At 40.1% G+C, this 17,850-nt stretch overlaps 2 protein-coding genes across 2 annotated transcripts in view; one reads left to right on the top strand and one right to left on the bottom strand.

Annotated features, from left to right (window-relative positions):
- LOC113035054 (ras and Rab interactor 2-like) overlaps positions 1-17,468 on the bottom strand; it is a 42,848-nt gene extending 25,380 nt beyond the window's left edge. The window contains exons 1-3 of the mRNA XM_026190309.1: positions 17,214-17,468; positions 6,166-6,268; positions 1,387-1,487 (exon numbers count right to left, since the gene is read on the bottom strand). Of these exons, the coding sequence (XP_026046094.1) occupies positions 1,387-1,487; positions 6,166-6,225 (161 nt within the window). The 5' untranslated portion in view covers positions 6,226-6,268; positions 17,214-17,468. The remainder of the gene's footprint in view (positions 1-1,386; positions 1,488-6,165; positions 6,269-17,213) is intronic.
- Positions 12,094-13,753, top strand: LOC113035056 (zinc finger BED domain-containing protein 4-like). Its single transcript, XM_026190316.1, has 2 exons — positions 12,094-12,782; positions 13,035-13,753. Exons 1-2 carry the CDS (start codon positions 12,455-12,457, stop codon positions 13,088-13,090), a joined length of 384 nt encoding a protein of 127 aa, XP_026046101.1. The 5' UTR covers positions 12,094-12,454; the 3' UTR covers positions 13,091-13,753.
- Positions 17,469-17,850: the final 382 nt, after the last annotated feature.

Raw genomic sequence — 17,850 nt, 5'->3', positions numbered from 1 at the left:
CTCAACCCATTAGAGAATGCTCGACATTCAATTTGTTTAAGGCAAAGGTTAAAAACTGGTTATGGACAAATCAAGTGTGTGATCATGTATGAGTTGTATAGTTTTAATGTTTTATTTGGGAACAGAATGGTGTGTATGTGTAAGTTTGGTGATGGAGTTTTTATTATGAATGAATGATGAATTTTTATGAATTATTATGTCTATTTTTATGCTTAAGGACAACAGATGGAAATTAGCCCTTGGCTATAATCTGGTATGTTTACATTCATGTAATTTTTTTTTTTTTACATTTATGTTCATTAACATGCACTGTCCTAAATAAATAAATAAATAGAAAAAAGAAATTAGGAAGGGGGGCAAATACTTTACAGCACTGTAGACTTTATGCTCAGAAAGCTGATGCAACCGTTTCCAACTCATCAAGAGAAAGCCTTTATTTCTAAACTCTTGTTGTGAAGCATCAGTAGGCTATCCAGTGTTGTGATGGTTCCCTCCCTGTAGGAACATTTATGGTTTGAGTCTTTGTTGGTTTCCTCCTGCAGTCCAAAGACATGCATGCTAGGTTAACTGGTATTTTAGCTGTGAATGTAAGGTTTAAACTGTAGAGGAGAAACAAGTTGTGGAAGAATACTTGGGCTTGTAAGCTAAAGCACTCAGTGCCACCCAGCCTTTAGTTTGCTTGCACAACATTCAAGACATCTTTTAACTTTGTATTTCTGAAAACAGTCAACAGAAGCTCACATATTTACTTATGTTATTTATTAATGCAGTAAAGCCCCCTACTGAGATTACACACAGTTCTTCCAGCTCTCACTATATGCTAAGATGCCCACGCACACTTTTAATGCTCAAAGTGTTCATAGTGTTTAAAAAAAGGCTATGAGTAATTCAGTAAATTTAGTTTCAATTATTCCAACACAGACAGTGTGCCTCGCAGGGCCTATCAACCTCCTTCTCGGTTCCTCAATAACTAACCGGTACTTTCTGAATTCTACAGAAACCGTCTCTCAGAGGAATTAATCACTGAAGTCCACACTGGACCTTCCAGCTAAGGTATGAAACTTTACACTAGATCCACAGGTGAGTGCTGCATGTTCACAAGCAAATCAGGTGTTTGTTCAGAGACGTTTTTTTCAGAGTTGAGAGACGAGTGAGAAACACGCACTGCAAAGCAGCTCCTGTTTGTCAAGCTGACTCCTGACATTGCTCAGTGGCATCTTTGTGCCGATATCACCACATTTCACACATCAAGACCTAAAGGTTTGCTAGGAGCGCTCTCTGCTGGCAGCCATGGAGAAATACACCAGAAGAAATCTAAAGATATACAAGCACAAGCAGACACACAATTTAGGAACTGTCTTTAATACAGACACAGCATGAGCTCACCCCACAAGTGTTTCTGTCTTCTGATCTCCTCCCACAGGCTCCGTGTTTTTCCCCATCACCTTCTTCAGAGTGCCGATCTCCCAGGCAAATGAGTCGATGAGCTGCACAGACACAGAGACAAAGACTCGATGATCAAAGTGCTTCTGCTGCGTTTCCTGTGGTGCAAACTCTTTGTGAGGATCAATCCGACCTTTGGCTCTTGGGAGTGAGGACATCCTGACTTTCAAAGGATGTTTTAGAACTGGGAAAGAACTTTATGGTTCAGCTTAGAGTCAGCTTTAGTTTATGTTTATTTTATTAGGATGTGTTTAAGAAGCGAAGGATGGCATTCGTCCATGCAAATCCTCTTCAGGAGAAGTAGAAGTACGTGTTTGTGGTTGCAAGACAGTCTACTCCCATTTAACCACTTCCCATTAACTAACCAAAGTTGCTACAGAGGAAACAATTTGTGTCTGTGTTCATGTTGGAACATCTTCATGTCCATACAGGTTCCACAGAGATCTGTATTGTTCACCATTCAAATCTTCTTAACCACAACACAGTATCAATATAACGTGGTTTGAATCGTAGTAACTTGAAAACAAACACATTTTGCATGTTGTCTGAATGGCCACATTGTAATTATTTGATGCTTATGCATGTGATGTTTGATTTAAACCAGCAGTTTAGTCCTCAACATTGCCCAACTGTTTAACTAAAAGTATAAGTATTTTATTTTGCTGGGCTCCACTTTGGCAACAAGTGAAGTGTAAAACGCCCAGTCTGGTTGCTGAAAAGAGATTTAACCCAGAGCAAGAGGGAACAAGCAAGAATCCAACTTCCATCTAGTCGAGTTAGAAGTTATGTGGATGCCTGATCACAAACATTTCACAACCAAAAAGGTCGATCAAATGTACTAAAAAAAGACCCACACATCAGCTTTTTAAATGCCAGTTGCGACAGCACTCATGTGATCACACACATACATATTTGATTTTTCTGTATTTCCTGTCAGCTGTTTTTCCACTTCTAGACAAATCGTACTGAGAAAGAAAATGTACAGACACACAAGAGCAGAGAGCCACATTCTTTTGACCAACTATCTTGTTTTCATAATAGCTATGAGCTAGCTCACTGATTTAACACACTGCATCTTGAATCGTTAAACATGAACTGTATTAGCTATCAAACCATAAAATACGCATAAAATATGTGAATAAGACTTTAAATTGTGTCTGTGCTGAACTTTCTTTTGTTTCTTTGTTGCGCAACTGACTTTATTCTGCAGGTTAACTATGGCCTCAGTAACAGCTAATTATAACTTATTGCACATTTTTAAAGCCACTGGCTCTAAAGCAAGAACAATGCCTCGTTAATTTTAGGAAAAAATAAACCATTTTAACAAACTAAAGGCTTTTATGAATATTTTTAATCCATAAAAGATTTCTATATACGATCATAAGCATCTTTTAGGGCTTCATGAGCACTGTATGCCCATCAAATAATGCTTTTTATAAGGCCTTGACAATAAGTATTAAGAACAGAAAGGAAACATTCAGATCAGACAGAAACTACCCTTAACGGGTAAACTGGCAGCAGACACTTAAGGCCAGGAACACATCCAATCAAAAGAGCCTATTTATAAAATTACAACACCCCCCATTTGTCTTTCCATATAAATTGTTTGACAATTTATTAGATTTTGAAATGTGTCAAATGAGAATTTGACACAAATTCTACCTTCTTTTTTCTTTGTGTCAGTCTGGCCTTGACCCTCGTCAGAGTGTCACTGATGTCATTGGTTTCACTTCCCAGTCCAGCTTCTGTTGGGCAACCTCACATCAGCAGCTTCAGCAGGGTGAGGAAACCTTTAGTTCAGCCGTTTCAGAGGAAATCAAATATCTGACTCCTTCATTTTTTAAGGGGAACATTTAAGGTTCACAACCTCAACGTTTAGAAAGACAACACTTTCTCAATGAAGCCACAGATGTTCCCCTGCCCTCCCCCCCCAATCAAAGTACCAATTTAATATCATTTATTATGGTAATAATAAGATGTAGTAGCTTTAAATCAGTTTGAAAAAATGACCATTTACAAATTATAAATGCTAAACAAAGAAATAAATTTCCTAAACCAGATGAATAAAATAAACAGCTGCTGCAGCGCCACAAGCAATAAAAGCAGCTTTAACTACCAAATTTAAGGGGGCAGAATGCATATTAAGAGAAAGCCAGGCCACACTGGCTCAGACAACAGCCTAGAATATTCTAGCACTTCTCTTTGAGCTACAGACATAAAAATGTAGACATTTCAACTGTATTTCAGCAGGATCACAATGGGTTTTTGATTTTTGCTATAAATCATAACTGATTTGTCTCTCTATAATATGACTGGCATCAAAGTATAAGAAAAGCTTTTTGTCCTATGTTTTAGAATATATCAAAATATTATTGTATTAATATCCAACTAATGTTTGTAGGTAGATACAGTAGTGTGCAAAAGTCTTGAACCAGTTCTTATTTCTTTGAATGTATTTTCCATGGAAGCAGAATTTCTTGCAATAATTCAAACAAAGGTGCCAGCACCAGTGTCGTGTTTGCATATAACAAAGTTGTCAAGGAACCAGTTTTAAAATGTATCTTTAGGTAGTTTGTTATTAGCACCCTGTCTGCCTGTCTCGTTTCTGTAATTAGCTACACAGTGTGACAAACATGCACCAACAAGAGTATTACCAAAGAGCTATTAGCTAGAAAGTTGGTGTGAAGTGTGTCTTTAAAAGAAGAAACTGGATACGTGGAGAACAAAATCAGGATAAGAAAATACACAAAGACCTGACACCTGGCGAGATATTCATCTGGCCTTGGCGATCTTTTTTCAGTTTTGAGATCCAAATACTGGCAAACCTGATTTTACAGGATTTACTCTTAAATGTTTTGAGGCGACTGCTGCTGTGACTTGGCACTGAATAAATAAAACTGAAATGCATCTCACTTTCCAGTGACAAAGTGTTTTAGTTTTCAATATCACTATTTTTATTAAACCCCTGTAAAAAAGCATGTGAAATGTGATACTATTTTGGTATTACATTTAGACCAATGACTGCATTGGTTTAGACCCAATCAGACACCCTTGATCAACAGAGGCTCGCTGAGCACCAGCTGACACTGAGTGATGTTTCTCAGAAACGTCTGAACAGGACGAGCCACTCTTCTACGCTCTACTGAAAATAAACTTTGCACTATTTCACCTCTAGTTTCAAACACTGACAAGCTGATATTTTCTAAGTGTTAACCATCAGTGCCAGTTATCACAACATGCTAACACCTGCAGCAGCTTAGCTGTAGTCCTGCCTTAAACACACACTCACACACACGGCCTTGTATTACAACTTTGACTCACATCAAAGCAGTAATGACTTCAAAGCTTGGCACTAACAAAAAACCTCAACTACAGCAAGTGACACACTCTGCATGCAATTGTGCAGGGCTGCTATTAACAAAGGAGAACCTACCACACACCCACACACATGCATGTGTGCTGAAGTCACCGTTTCACCCTCACCGCATGGACACCTGTCCTAACAGACTCCATACACTTGCATGCCGTGCAAACGCCGAGACAGTGATTTCCGCTCTACATCAGTACGATTTATTAAAGGTGTAATTAAAAGGCCTGAAAGTCCCAGACAACATAACACTTTTAACGAGTGTTAAAAACAGCGTTGTCTGTGAGAAGCAGTGGAGTGGATTCAGCACCACAGCGACTCTCTTCAGACCTCACAAAGCTTCGAATACAAAGAGTTGCTCCTTGTAACATTTTCAAAGCATGTCCTATTAAATTTAGGATGAAATATTGATTTAATAGTAAAAATAATTTATCTACAAATAATAATACAATGTTGAACACTGTGGGAAACTGTTGGGAGTGGTGAGGAGGACTCACAGAGCACAGTTCTGCAGGAGCGCACCAGAACAAAGTTCGGCCACAAGTTGGGAAAAACTAAATATGCACTTCATAGATTTCAGTTAATTCATCTTTTTAAAGGTCTAATCGAGCCAAAAGGACCAAACTGTGTGTTTCTGAATTAAAATCTGACTCACAGCAGTGCAATTTTTTTCTTCTACGGTCTTCAGTAACTGAGATGAGCATTTAAACAAATAACCTTATGAACTATTCGTGCACTCAGGTCAGATGTAGAGTACTCCTGTTGTTGCGCTGCACAGGCAGAGACACTGCTTTATGTTCCAGCGTTATCACATCTTTTTTATTTGTGTAATGAAATTGTCAATTTAGGGTCATAATGACACCATTTAACAACTCTGCTCACCCCACAAGTCTTGTCTCAGGGGTTACTGAGACAAGACTGTTCCCTTTTTTCCAAATACATCCAATTAAATTTTACTTTACTGTACTTTATCTGACAACTATCACATCTCGTCAGTGCCAGAGTTACTGTGCCACTCTGTTGCTCTAAGTGTAAGACGAAATAAGGAAATTAAGGGTGGATTTTCTCACAAAGTTGATTTCAGTCTTAATGAAATTCCCCTAATAAATAAATGTCTATGAAAAAGAAAAGTGATTGCTTTTCTTCATTTCTTCGTCAGTCAGAATTTCTTTAGTAGGAAATGTAGGAAATTTTGACAATAGCCTGATTTCTCGTGGTCTGATGAACGTGATGCTGACTGCAACTTCTTCCTCAAAAACTTCAGGTAGAGACAGTGAGGGACCGTCTCTACCTGAAGCGTGCTGAGCGCAGCTCTGTTTGTAAGGATGTTTCTGACTGCTCAGAGTGGCACACACCTTGAAGAAACTGCCCTTGCTGTCCCGCTTGGAGGGCAGACTGATGTTACTTGTAGACATGTTGCCTCTGTGGTCGTCTCTGTGCGCCTGTCTGCTGAGCCGTCTATGCAGGAGGGGAAAAAACACACACAAACATTAGAGACAAACAAAGGAGATTCAGTCGTTCAGAAACACCATTTCCCCACCACACTTTTTCTCATTGTCTTCCTCTAAACCATTTGAAATAAATTAAGGCTGCTTGTGTGTGGAAGGAAACAACCCCAGCTCAGAAAACAGCCCGAAAAATTAAGGATTCACTTTCCTTCACTTGCTAGCACAAATACATACTAGAGCACATGTTCTCTTGGGATATAAAGGTACTATGTACATATGTACTGTGATTTAAATATGGGACAAAGCTGATATCTCTTTCTAGTTTCTGTACTCTTGCTGCAGAAAGTTTTACAGTGTTGTGAAAAATTATTTGTCTCCTTCCTGATTTCTTAGTTTGCTGCATATTTAATCAAACTATTTTTACTTTTTTCAAAAAAACTAACTGATGAATGATGGTGTGATTTATTGAGGGCTATCCAACTGGTATTGCTCTACCTCACTCCTCATTAATCATGGTTTTAAAATAATTTCTATCTTAAGCAACATGCATATTTTAGGTCTTATACTCTGAAAAACATTTCACTCAAAACAAATTCCAAAGCAGATTTGTGTTTCCTACAATACTGTTTGTGTTTTTAAACAGACTGAACGCACGAGCATACGCAGAGGCACGCTTCTCACAGATGTTGTGGCGGATCCTTTTACAGCAGCTGATACGAGCCAGCTGTGAGTGGCATGCAAACACATTGCAGTCCTTCCCTTTAAAGAAACACATGAGTAAGAGGAAAACACCAGCAACCACTAGCTGACCCAAAATCCTTTCCTCTTCAGAGTGCTTGAACAGAGGCTGTTATGAAAGCATAAATCTTGAGTCTGCGGCTGGACTCAAGATTATGTGGAACAAGCGGACACGCGGTGGTTTTACCGTCGTTGTTGCTAACGACAACGCATAAAAACAAACGCTTGTCTGTCTGTAGTGTGGTTATATAAAATATAAGAGAAAGAGAGAACTTTAACTAATTAACATAGCCACTACAGTGACCATCAAAACAATGAAAAAAATATTGCCGTAAACAGTTTATTTTGCGACACGACGAAACAAACAATAGCGTAAAATGAAACGATGGACGTTTTCATATCGTCATCCGATATATATCGTTATATCGAACAGCCCTACTCGAGCTAGAGGTCAAACGTCTAACTGTTGATGCCCTCAGACATATATGACATGAGGGAATGCAATGTATAGAAAACTATTATATGTAATCTATACATGTAATCCTGAGGCAACAAGAACTTCTGTCCATAACAATCCTGGTAACAGAGCTGTGATGACACAGAGCTACTCTAAGTTTAAGGACATGGAACTTTGCCAAGAGAGTGAGGTTGGGCGTCCACTACCCCACTAGTGGTAGTGTTTAAGATATCTGAAGCTCCATCATGGTAAGCATGGACAGAGCCTAAGGCTGGTTTTCCCCACTGAGGTGTTTTTACCCTTTAAGCCTTGAAAAACAATTTGAGTCAAGCAGATACCATCTCTTGGGGTCAGGGTTCCAACATCTGAAAAGAACAATGATCTGGTCATTTTTAACAAAAAGGAATCACTTGGCGAACATCTGATTTGAGGGACTCTTGGACAGTTTATGAACGTAAAACTATGCAGACCGTCTTAAACAATGACGCATGCACTCTAGAGCAGCCCAACAGTGACATGGACAAAGAAGTCACATATAAGCTAATCCACGAGGAGCTTCTCTGTAACACTGATCATTTAGTGATAGAACAGCCTGGACCCACCTTCACTAATTCAAGCCATGACATGTAGTGCACCATGTCAGGTTGGTGTTGCCTGACATGTTTCCTCATGTCAATTCTGCTAGGACAACACAGTCTCACCATTTTTAAAAACCAGATCCTTTAGATTCACTGCTAGAAACTAAATGGTGCTGGCAGTGAATGGAGCTGACCAAACCACAGGGATAAAATAAACAAGGACAGGATGCACTGATGAGACATCTAGATGTTGAACCAAGGGGAGAAGTCTTTTTTTTTTTGGAAAAACAACAACACCAGAGCATCAGATTTCCCTTTTATTACTATTAATTTTCTTTTTTCTTTTTTATTTGGCTTGAGAAAATTGGCAAACATTGATTGAGAAACCTTGAGAAAAACAGGTTTCTTTCCTGGAAAGCAAGCACAGCTAAAGATTCACAGAAGGCATGCGACCTCACTGTTTTTTGTTGTTTTGGTTTTTCCCAGCATGCCTCGTTTCTCCTCTCCTCCTCACAAATCTATCGGGGCTCTGTTGGGTCAAGTCCTCATGTGAAAACAAAGCAGCAGGTGGGGTTATAGTAAGATGTGTTTGTGATTGTGTGTGCAAGCTGCAAGTGTGTGATTCACACACAGTCCAAACCCAGTAAACAGGAAGGCTGGTTGTCAGTCCATGAAAAATAAACAGACTGCCAGTTCCCCAGAATAATAAATAGCAGAAGGAATGCATAAATTACACAAAGTGAGAAACAAACAGTGGTGCAATATGTTAACGCCAGATGATTAAGTAATAAAAAGAATGAGGAATAAGGAAACGAGCTGTTTGATCACCTGCTGAAGTCTGCATTGGAACTAATGTAAGTTCTGGATCTTTTGAACACACACGGAGTATTTCATTGCAGTTTTTTTCCTTTTGAAAACAGTACTTTATGGTTTATGGAAAATCCATAAATTATGGCCACAAATCATAACCCTGATTTGAGAATGGGCTTTGCAATAGATCGTCAACATTTCAGTGTCAAGAGTTCCAAAATCTCCGTCTTAATGAAATGACATTGATGACAAGCAAGGAATCATCTGTCATTTTCCTCCAGTTACTATATTTGGTGTTCTTCTTTACCAGTCCGTACATACACTCTGTGACAGTAAGTCACATGCTGCACGGTTCCCAGGAAAATGGGGCTTAACAAAGTCGGCGAGTAAACTACTACAACAGAACATGTGGAAATGAAAACGTGAATCATACGTGTGTGTCACTGTGTCATGTTTACAGTAAAGCAGCCATCAGCTGCAGAGCTGCAACACATACAAACCATGTGACATACCTGTAGACACCTTAGATTTTTTTTTCCATTTGTTCAAAGAGACACATCAGAGTTTAGATGTGATGTAAACGTCCACATTAATCTTTAGAAAAAATGAAACACACTCAAGAAGCCAACAAACGTAAGTGCAGCAAACACCAGCTCAGCAATGCTGGAATCCACAACTATGCCTGAAAGAGGGAAACAAACTGAGATGAGTCATATCCTTTAACAAAAGCCTGGCTTTTGTTATGAAAACTACACCTCTATCACATGTTTTGCGTTCAGGGTCCTGGTATTAGCATAGCTGCTACTACATAATACTTGTACCAGCCTTTTTAACACAGCGTGTTAGACCACTATGGTAAGAGTGACTAAATGTGTTCACTGACTGCAGAAGCGTTTAGAAGCCCAGCGTGTACCACTACAGGACCAGGCCTGACTTTAAACAGTGCTGCCTGAGGTCTCAAAAATCTCAGACATTCATTGTTTTCCTTTCCTCCTCCAGATTATCTTAACCTTTGAAGAAATGTTATGGTCATATTTCTGTGTGTCTGAGTTCAAGTGAAAAATGCGTATGCTGTCCCAAGAGACCTTGAGAAGAGTAAATGACATTCATGTGTTCACATAACTGACCAATCGGTTCAATACAGAGCCTCACAGTGAATACATTACATGGAGTTAATACTGCTTTTTGTAGCTGATCTACCATCTTTTGCAGTATTTTTAAGCACCAAGTGCACGAACCCTATTAGTGTTCTACCTCAGAGCAGTCTGAGGTCCCTGTATGTCTGAGCATGTGTGCTGAGACATAAAGGAACTGAGTGGACTACTGAAGCTTACTGTTCACACTTAAAACCACAAGAAGCTCCCACCCTCCCAGCCTAACATATAGCTGTACAACACTCATTTTCATAGGTGTCTTTTTAGCAGTGCCACATGACTCACCATTATGTGTTCGGTTACTATTTCCCAACAAGTCACAATTCTCTGGTGCTCAGAGACACTCAAAAACAAACACTACTCAGGTTGGTGTCTGTTTCCTTTCCGTTTCCCCTCATTATCATCCTGTTGATAATGGGGGGGAAAAATCCCACACACAGTCCCAGACCTTGACCCTAGGTGGGGGGTTCAGCTGAGGTAGCGCCATCAAAATATCACCTGGCTTCACATACAAAACTCCTTCAACATTTTTCACCAACTTACTGTGTATGACAGTGGTATCCAGCATCATTACCTACCAACCTACAGCAACTGAGCAGTGGGAGGCAATATTTGGAAAAGTCAGGGAAATCATAAATCAGTGGTGCATCACTGGCATGCAGTGTTTTCCACACACAGACTGAACAGCCCACTCAAACGCACTAACAGCTGCAAAGGATATCTGGTGACTCGTTTTAGCATCTTATTTTCAAAGCTTAATAGCTGCCAACAACCTAAGCCAACACCTTCCAGTCTCTTTATCCCTGACAGACATAAGCTTAGCATCTCCACAGCTTCCACTTCCGAATGACTATTGGGCAACTCCAGAAGTATGTTTACTCATTCACAAAAATATTCAGGTTTTTTCCCAATTTGTTATGAAGAAGACAATTCCACTCATTCCTTGTAATCACTGGCTATTTTATGAAAAGGAAGGAAACTTGTGCACAGAATGGCTCTCAGTACTTTAAGTAGTAGACCAAGTTGGCCAAAAAAGAAAAAAAAATGTCCACATGCCATTCCTGAGCACTTCTCCTCCATCTGATGGGATTTCCTGTAGGTCATGGGCTACGCTGGCAGCCATGTAGTTACTTCCACTTAGAAAGGCTAAGTTTAGCTTTTAAAAGTGTGCGAGTGCACTCCTCTTTACATTAGCAGGGTGTGTCCCCTCACCACAGGGCACAGATTTATTCCATGGAAACCTGTCCCACAGCACAGAGATCACCAACTTGCACAAACACACATTTGAACTGAGAAGAGAGCTCTCTGCAGCCAGACTGTGTAAACACACACACACAAACACACCACAGTCTGCTGTCAAAGTATTTGCACTGCACCACTCACACCCAGTATGCTTAACCAAATTCAACAGCACCTCAATAAAAGTGCTGATGGCGCAACACCTGACTTAAATCACAGCTCAGGCTCAACGTATCCTCTACCCGGTTAGCTCCAGATGTGAACTTTGTGTGCTTTCAGTTCTGATGGAGAACAAGTCCATGAGTCACTCACCTGTCTAAATAAGCACAGGATTCGTTTGTGTTGTGGATACAGTGCTGCTGTGTACCCAAAAAAGTAGAGTGGTTCAGTTGGCTCCATTGCATGTTACAACTGTAGGATAGTGAGTGTGTGAAATTTCACAGGTAACAGACTTTCTGCAGCCCATAAGTCTGTCTTTTTATTGTTGAGCCAACAGCTGATCAAAGTAGCTGCTAGCCAAATGGTGACATTCACATCTCACTGAAATTCTCTGAAAGTGTATGTTGCAGATTTCTTCTATGTTCCTACTGGCTGACCCATCAGTGCACACACAGAGCCCCGCTGTGCTGTCTGACGCACAACACGCTGATAAATGCTTGTTAAGACATAAACTGTTTTCAGCTTTCAGTTTTATTTGTCATATGCAAGTTAGCACAGGGTCAACATTCTGTTAAGTCCAGAATTGAATTCAAAATCCTGCTCCTCACATACAAGGTCTTAAATAATCAGGCCCCATCTTATCTTAATGACCTTGTAGTACCATATCACCCTATTACAGCACTTCGCTCTCGCTCTGCAGGCCTACTTGTTGTTCCTAGAGTATTTAAAAGTAGAATGAAACAAGGTTAATGAACAGTGTACTCTCGCAGTATTTTTTTTCTGCAGGAAGCAAGCTGTCTTTGTAAGTAGTTGGGAAATATTTTGTCATTACTGGGTAATTCCCAGAGCTACAACCATTTCTGTGATGTAAAAGAAATGGTACACTGTTAGATCACATAATTGTGAGGGCTTATTAGCACAGAGGAGCATAGCTGATGCTTTAGCAGTGGGGCGGAAAATAGTTGGGCATTTTAAACATTCCACCTTAGTCTACTCCCGCCTCGAGGACATTCAGGGACAGCTCAACCAGCCAATAAAGAGACCGCAGCAGGACGTATTACATGCTCCAGTCCCTCATAGAGCAAAAGCGAGTGCTGGGCGTGTATGTGTCCGAGCACGAACTCCCTGACTATCTCGCCGCTCACCAATGGGCTCTTATGGAGACGCCTGTTGCCATCCTCGCCCCCTTTGAGGAACCAACTAAAAAAGTGAGCAGCTACGACGCACTAGCCTCTGATGTCATCCCAGCTGTGACTGTGCTAGTGAGACTTCTAAACAGAGAAACAGACGAGGACCACAGCGTCAAGACAATGAAAGCAACCTTACAGGCAGCTGTCACGAAGCGCTTCAGTGACGTCGAGACTTCATCTCCACCATACTTGACCCAAGGTAAAGTCTGTGTGCTATAGGTATTCAATGATAAACTACAGCACTAAATGTAAGATTAATTTCCATCTGAAAATATTATATTTTTGTAACTAAAATACACAAATACAAATGTATGCAATATATATAATATGAAATATATTTCCCTTATTACTACCAGAAAGTCAAATGGCTGGCATCTGTGACAGTGGTTTAGGGGAAACTAAAATCAGTCCTATTTTTCCACATATTAATACATTCATGAATTTTGTGCAGGTATAAAGATCGCTTCTTCTCCAACAACACTGCTCCGGAGGCCAAGCTGCACCTGAAGCAGGAGCTGCAGATGATGTCCAGAGCTGAGGCAGAGGGGAGTCGGGCAGAAACTGCAGAACCTCCTGCTAAACTGTTCATCAAGGCCCAGGCCAGCACTAGCAGCAGTCTGGACACTGTATTTGACGAAATCGCTAAGGAGCAGCCCCAGGCAGCACAGCCGCTGGCAGCAGGTGCTGCCATTGAGCTCGACACGTACCTCGGAGAGGCCCCGAGCCCTCGTGAAGACAGTCCTCTGAAGTACTGGGGTGTCAACAAAATCAGGTTCCCCACTTTGGCTAAAATGGCCCATAAATACCTCTCAGCCCCATGTAGCAGTGTGGAAAGTGACAGGCTTTTTAGCTCAGTGTCACACATTATAGATGAAAACAGAAACAGGCTGGCTGCTGATCATGCAGAAAAGCTACTTTTCTTAAAAAAAACCTGCCACTCACTTTTTCTAAATAGGCTCCATTAAGCGAGTCGTCTTAGACTTGATGTTAATACCTACCTCAGTTGCACTGACTGCCACAGTTCTATGTTGGTGGATGTTGTTAGTTTATTCAAATATTGTGCACTAAATAGCAAAGACGTTTATTAATGCCCCTTTTGTTGTCCAAAATAATAATCAACAGCAGCTGGTTTAGCTTGATAAGCTGTTGTTAGAATGTATTTAATATTACTTTCTACACCAGGATCTTTTCTACGTAGCTGACAGCTGGTAACTGTGCAGGGGCGCGTCTAGCAAAGTTTTGCCAGGGGGCCAGGTAGGGCATTAACAGGGAGAGGGGGGCACAAAGAAATACTTTTATTTATTATTCTCATGTCTAGTTAAAAAAAAAATATCTGAATCTTACAACCAAAGTTTTCATCTGATGCAAAATGTATAGAAATCCATTATTGTATATAGTAACTATGAGTCTAATATATACCCTAGTAGGTACCCTAGAACCTACAGTACTTTTTCCTTTGGGAAGGTACCATCCGTGCAGTCTGCAATTCTGTTGAAGAAAGATGTTGAATTTATGTAATTATTGTAGAAATATAATTGATTTCTGTGCATTTGTTTTACACGTGCATTAAAGTCGATTACGTTGATGAAGCATCATGAGGTGGGGGGTGGTTCAAATTTTTTTTGCTTGACATTGGCAACCCTATTAATTAAGTTGTTTAATATTTCCACTACGTACTTTTTAGAATACCAGAATAGGGAGGATGGTGCAGGTTCAAGTTTATTAGATTGATCAGTTTTGCTGAACTATGAAATATTTTGGGTGCAGTGTGTTTTTGCATACAGGTATAACAGAATAGCTTTAGTGTTTTGTTTTTTAAAACCTGAGTATGAACTTATACAAAATGCAGCAAGATAAAAAACAAACCGTTTTATTGACTATAAAATACACTATATCGGATTAATATCGGTATCGGCAGATATCCAAATTTATGATATCGGTATCAGTATCGGTAGCGTGCCATCTAGTAAAAAGTTCTCTGAAACCTGAGGAGAAAAGTACAATTTACCTTTCATATGTACGCCCGCTGATATGCAAAAATATAATCATTTTGCACGTCAGCTTTTTAGGTTACCATGTGACGAGTAAACAGTTTAGGTTCAACAATACAGGTTCTGTCCCCATTATTTTCAACCAACACACCTTCTCTTATGTATAAGAGTATACATAAGTACACTATGTATATTTTCTATACACTAAACATACCTGACCACTAATTATGCAGCATCTGACATAGTACTGCAGACATCTACAGGTTCCCTGCTGTCCCCTACTGATTGGAAGGTCCGATCCCAGGCTTCACCAGTCTACATGTCAAGTATCCTTGGGCAAGATACTAACCCCAAGTTTCTGTGAATGTGTATGAATGAAGTTAGGAAGCACTAAGCATAGAAAGAAAGTGCTTGTGTGATTGGGTGAATGTGGCATGTTGTATAGAGTGCTTTGAGTAGTCCGGGAGAGTAAAAGGCGCTATATAAGAATCAGTCCATTTACCTTTTAGCTAAGCACTGGTAAAAATGCAAATTTAAATATTTGGAAGTCCAAGAATTGTTTGAAGGCAGAGCCATTCTGTACAGGTTTCAAAAGCACTGCCACTTGCCTGCCTTGTTTAAAGACCTAAGTTAGCAAAGAACACTGAAACAGAATCTCGTCTGTTAATGTGACTGCAGACTTGTGCCTTCTTGGAAGTTGAAGGTAAATGCTTGCAGATGAGGCCTAATGTCATCACAGCTTAAATCTGGAAACGGACTGGCATTTATTTAGCTCTTTTTTAGTGACCACTAAAAGTGCTTTGGAGTGCTATGAGAAAAAATATTCAAAGATATATTCATATGCTACTTTATTCTGTTCACTTCATCTATCGCACATTAACGGATAATTTAGCATTAACCTAACTTGCAGGTCTTTGGACTGTGACAGGAAGCCAGAGAGAACGCACGCAGGACAAGGAAGAACACTCAAAGTCTGCATGGCCTCTGCCCTGGTGTCCCGGTTAAAGAAAGAGTTGCTAGTACAACCTTTGCTTAACAGCAGTAACTTGTATTTACCTGGGCTTTTGTTCAGTATGGAAGACATGGGGATGAGGGTCGAGGACAACACTGATAATGGGTAATGTGGATTGTAATAATGACAGAAATAGTTCAGATTTTTTTGCCATAATTAAGCAGTCCTATTTCTGGCAGTAAGTACTCTGTTATAACCAGGTTTTAGCTTCAGTATGACAAGAGTGGGACCAGCAGGACCTATATGAAATGTCAAGTTACCTGTCAACAATATCTAAATTAAGTCAGAATGACAGTAACACACTGATTGGCGTCTTGTTCTTTATTATGTCACACTCTGGTATGAAAGCACTTCTGAAAGAACTGGTTTCATTCCTCAAAGAGAAACTCCCTTTTCTTGCTTTTCCAGCCTCTGATGAGAAATACTTACCTATATTTACCTAAGTGGAAGGAGAGTGGTTTTCTGTGATGGTGACGCTTCATCAAAGACCACAATCATACCTCTCTCTGCATATTTAAAGAATTAAAATACATATTTTCTATATCTCTTCTCATAACTGTGGTACTCCAACAACAAACTGAATTCCTGCCCTGTGACTCAGGTTTGAGGTACAGCAACTGCTTCGGGTCCTGAGCACTAAGCACATTAGCAGATTTCTGAGGAGATTGGAAAACCAGGATCCTGACCGGTACCAGGAAATACTCCCCCACCCCCACCCCCCCCCACACACAAACCTTCTTCAAGGAAAATAAGACAGTCAGGAGAAGGATGATATGATGTTATAGGCTGAGGATGATGAGTACGGTTACACAGCTAGAACTCTTAGACAGCAGTCCAATTACCATGTAAACAATAGACAATATGCCAGCCTGTGAGCTAGAAACATTCAGCAGCCAAAGAGGGGGGGGGGGGGGGAGACAAGTGAGCCACAAAACACACGAGTGGATCTGTGAGCCGAGCTGAAATAACACTCTGATGCTTCGGGCTACGTGAGTTTGGAGAACAAATTTACATGATCATTCAGAGCTCATTTTGCTGTACTTGTTGTAGCGAACTCCTTCCCAGTAATAACGTAGAAGGACCCATTAACTACTTTATGATAAGTAATCTTACTCGTTATATCCCTGCAACTTGAAACAACGCTGAAAACACGTTATGAACAGACATCAAAATGCATCGATAAATCTGTATTTAATTAGGAGTGCTGACCGCGGACTGAAGGGAAGCGCTGATAATGGGCTGAAGGCAGGGGCTACTGTAAATACTGCACATTTATTTATTTATTTATAAGATTGAAGACTTATCTAAATGACATAGTTTGCTCCGTGTGTTTTCACTGAACACCGTGTATTTTCTAAACATGCGTGAAATAAGTACGGAGGCTTTCTGTGGACTGGGCACAGGAAAACGCCGCGCGACAGGTGGTGTTTAAGCTGTACAACACGTCCCGCAGGATTCACAGAACGCTGCTTTGTTAGAGAAACTGTGAGTTTGCCGGCTTTTCTTGGCGGAAAGAATTACATCTGAATTTCGAAGCGGAACATAATCAACAAAAAAACAAAAAGACCTTTGACTCGTGCACAGCAGCCACACAAAGAACACGCAGCTGAACTTTAAACTTACTTACCTCTTGCGGATTGTGGGTTATTTCACTTTGGCAGAAGAAACTTCCACTGCTTCGTTTACTTGTTGAATGTGTGAGAGCATTATTGCTCCGTGTCGGCGTTACTTTCGGTTGTTACACGTTGTCAGTGTTACTTTTTCTCACTGTGTCGGCTGAAGAAAAAGATTCCATCCAGCTGTAGCTTCCCCCATGGTCCAAGCTCATCTGAGGAGCAGACTTTCCGTCTGAGTGTGAAAACGATCCGCAAGAAGAAACGAGTTCCGCTTTTGTTTTCAAAATAAAATACCTAACGCTCATGTCAAGAGATCCAAAGAGCGAAATTAAGTTCAATGATCTGTGCTGTTTCCAAAAGCCTTTCTTTACATGCTATATATAAAAAAATATATTAAAGAAAACGAATGTTCCACTGAATAATAACAACTGTCGTGTTACTCAAAGTACACTTTGGAGTTTGGACAGATTAAATAAGCAATGTTTGCAAATAAACTATGTTGTTCTTTACACTTTCGTGAGCAGTTACAATCACAGTAACAGTAGAGAATTTCAAAAACAAAAATAAGTGATGATAAGCTTTAACCCTATATTGAAATAACAAAACAATAAAGTTTCATATAAAAATGAAAATATCTAGCACAGAACA

This window comes from Astatotilapia calliptera, chromosome 13, assembly GCF_900246225.1.
Source record: "Astatotilapia calliptera chromosome 13, fAstCal1.2, whole genome shotgun sequence".
Classification (NCBI taxonomy): domain Eukaryota; kingdom Metazoa; phylum Chordata; class Actinopteri; order Cichliformes; family Cichlidae; genus Astatotilapia; species Astatotilapia calliptera.
Note: the sequence above shows the minus strand (reverse complement) of the source record. Positions and strands in the feature narration are given on the sequence as shown.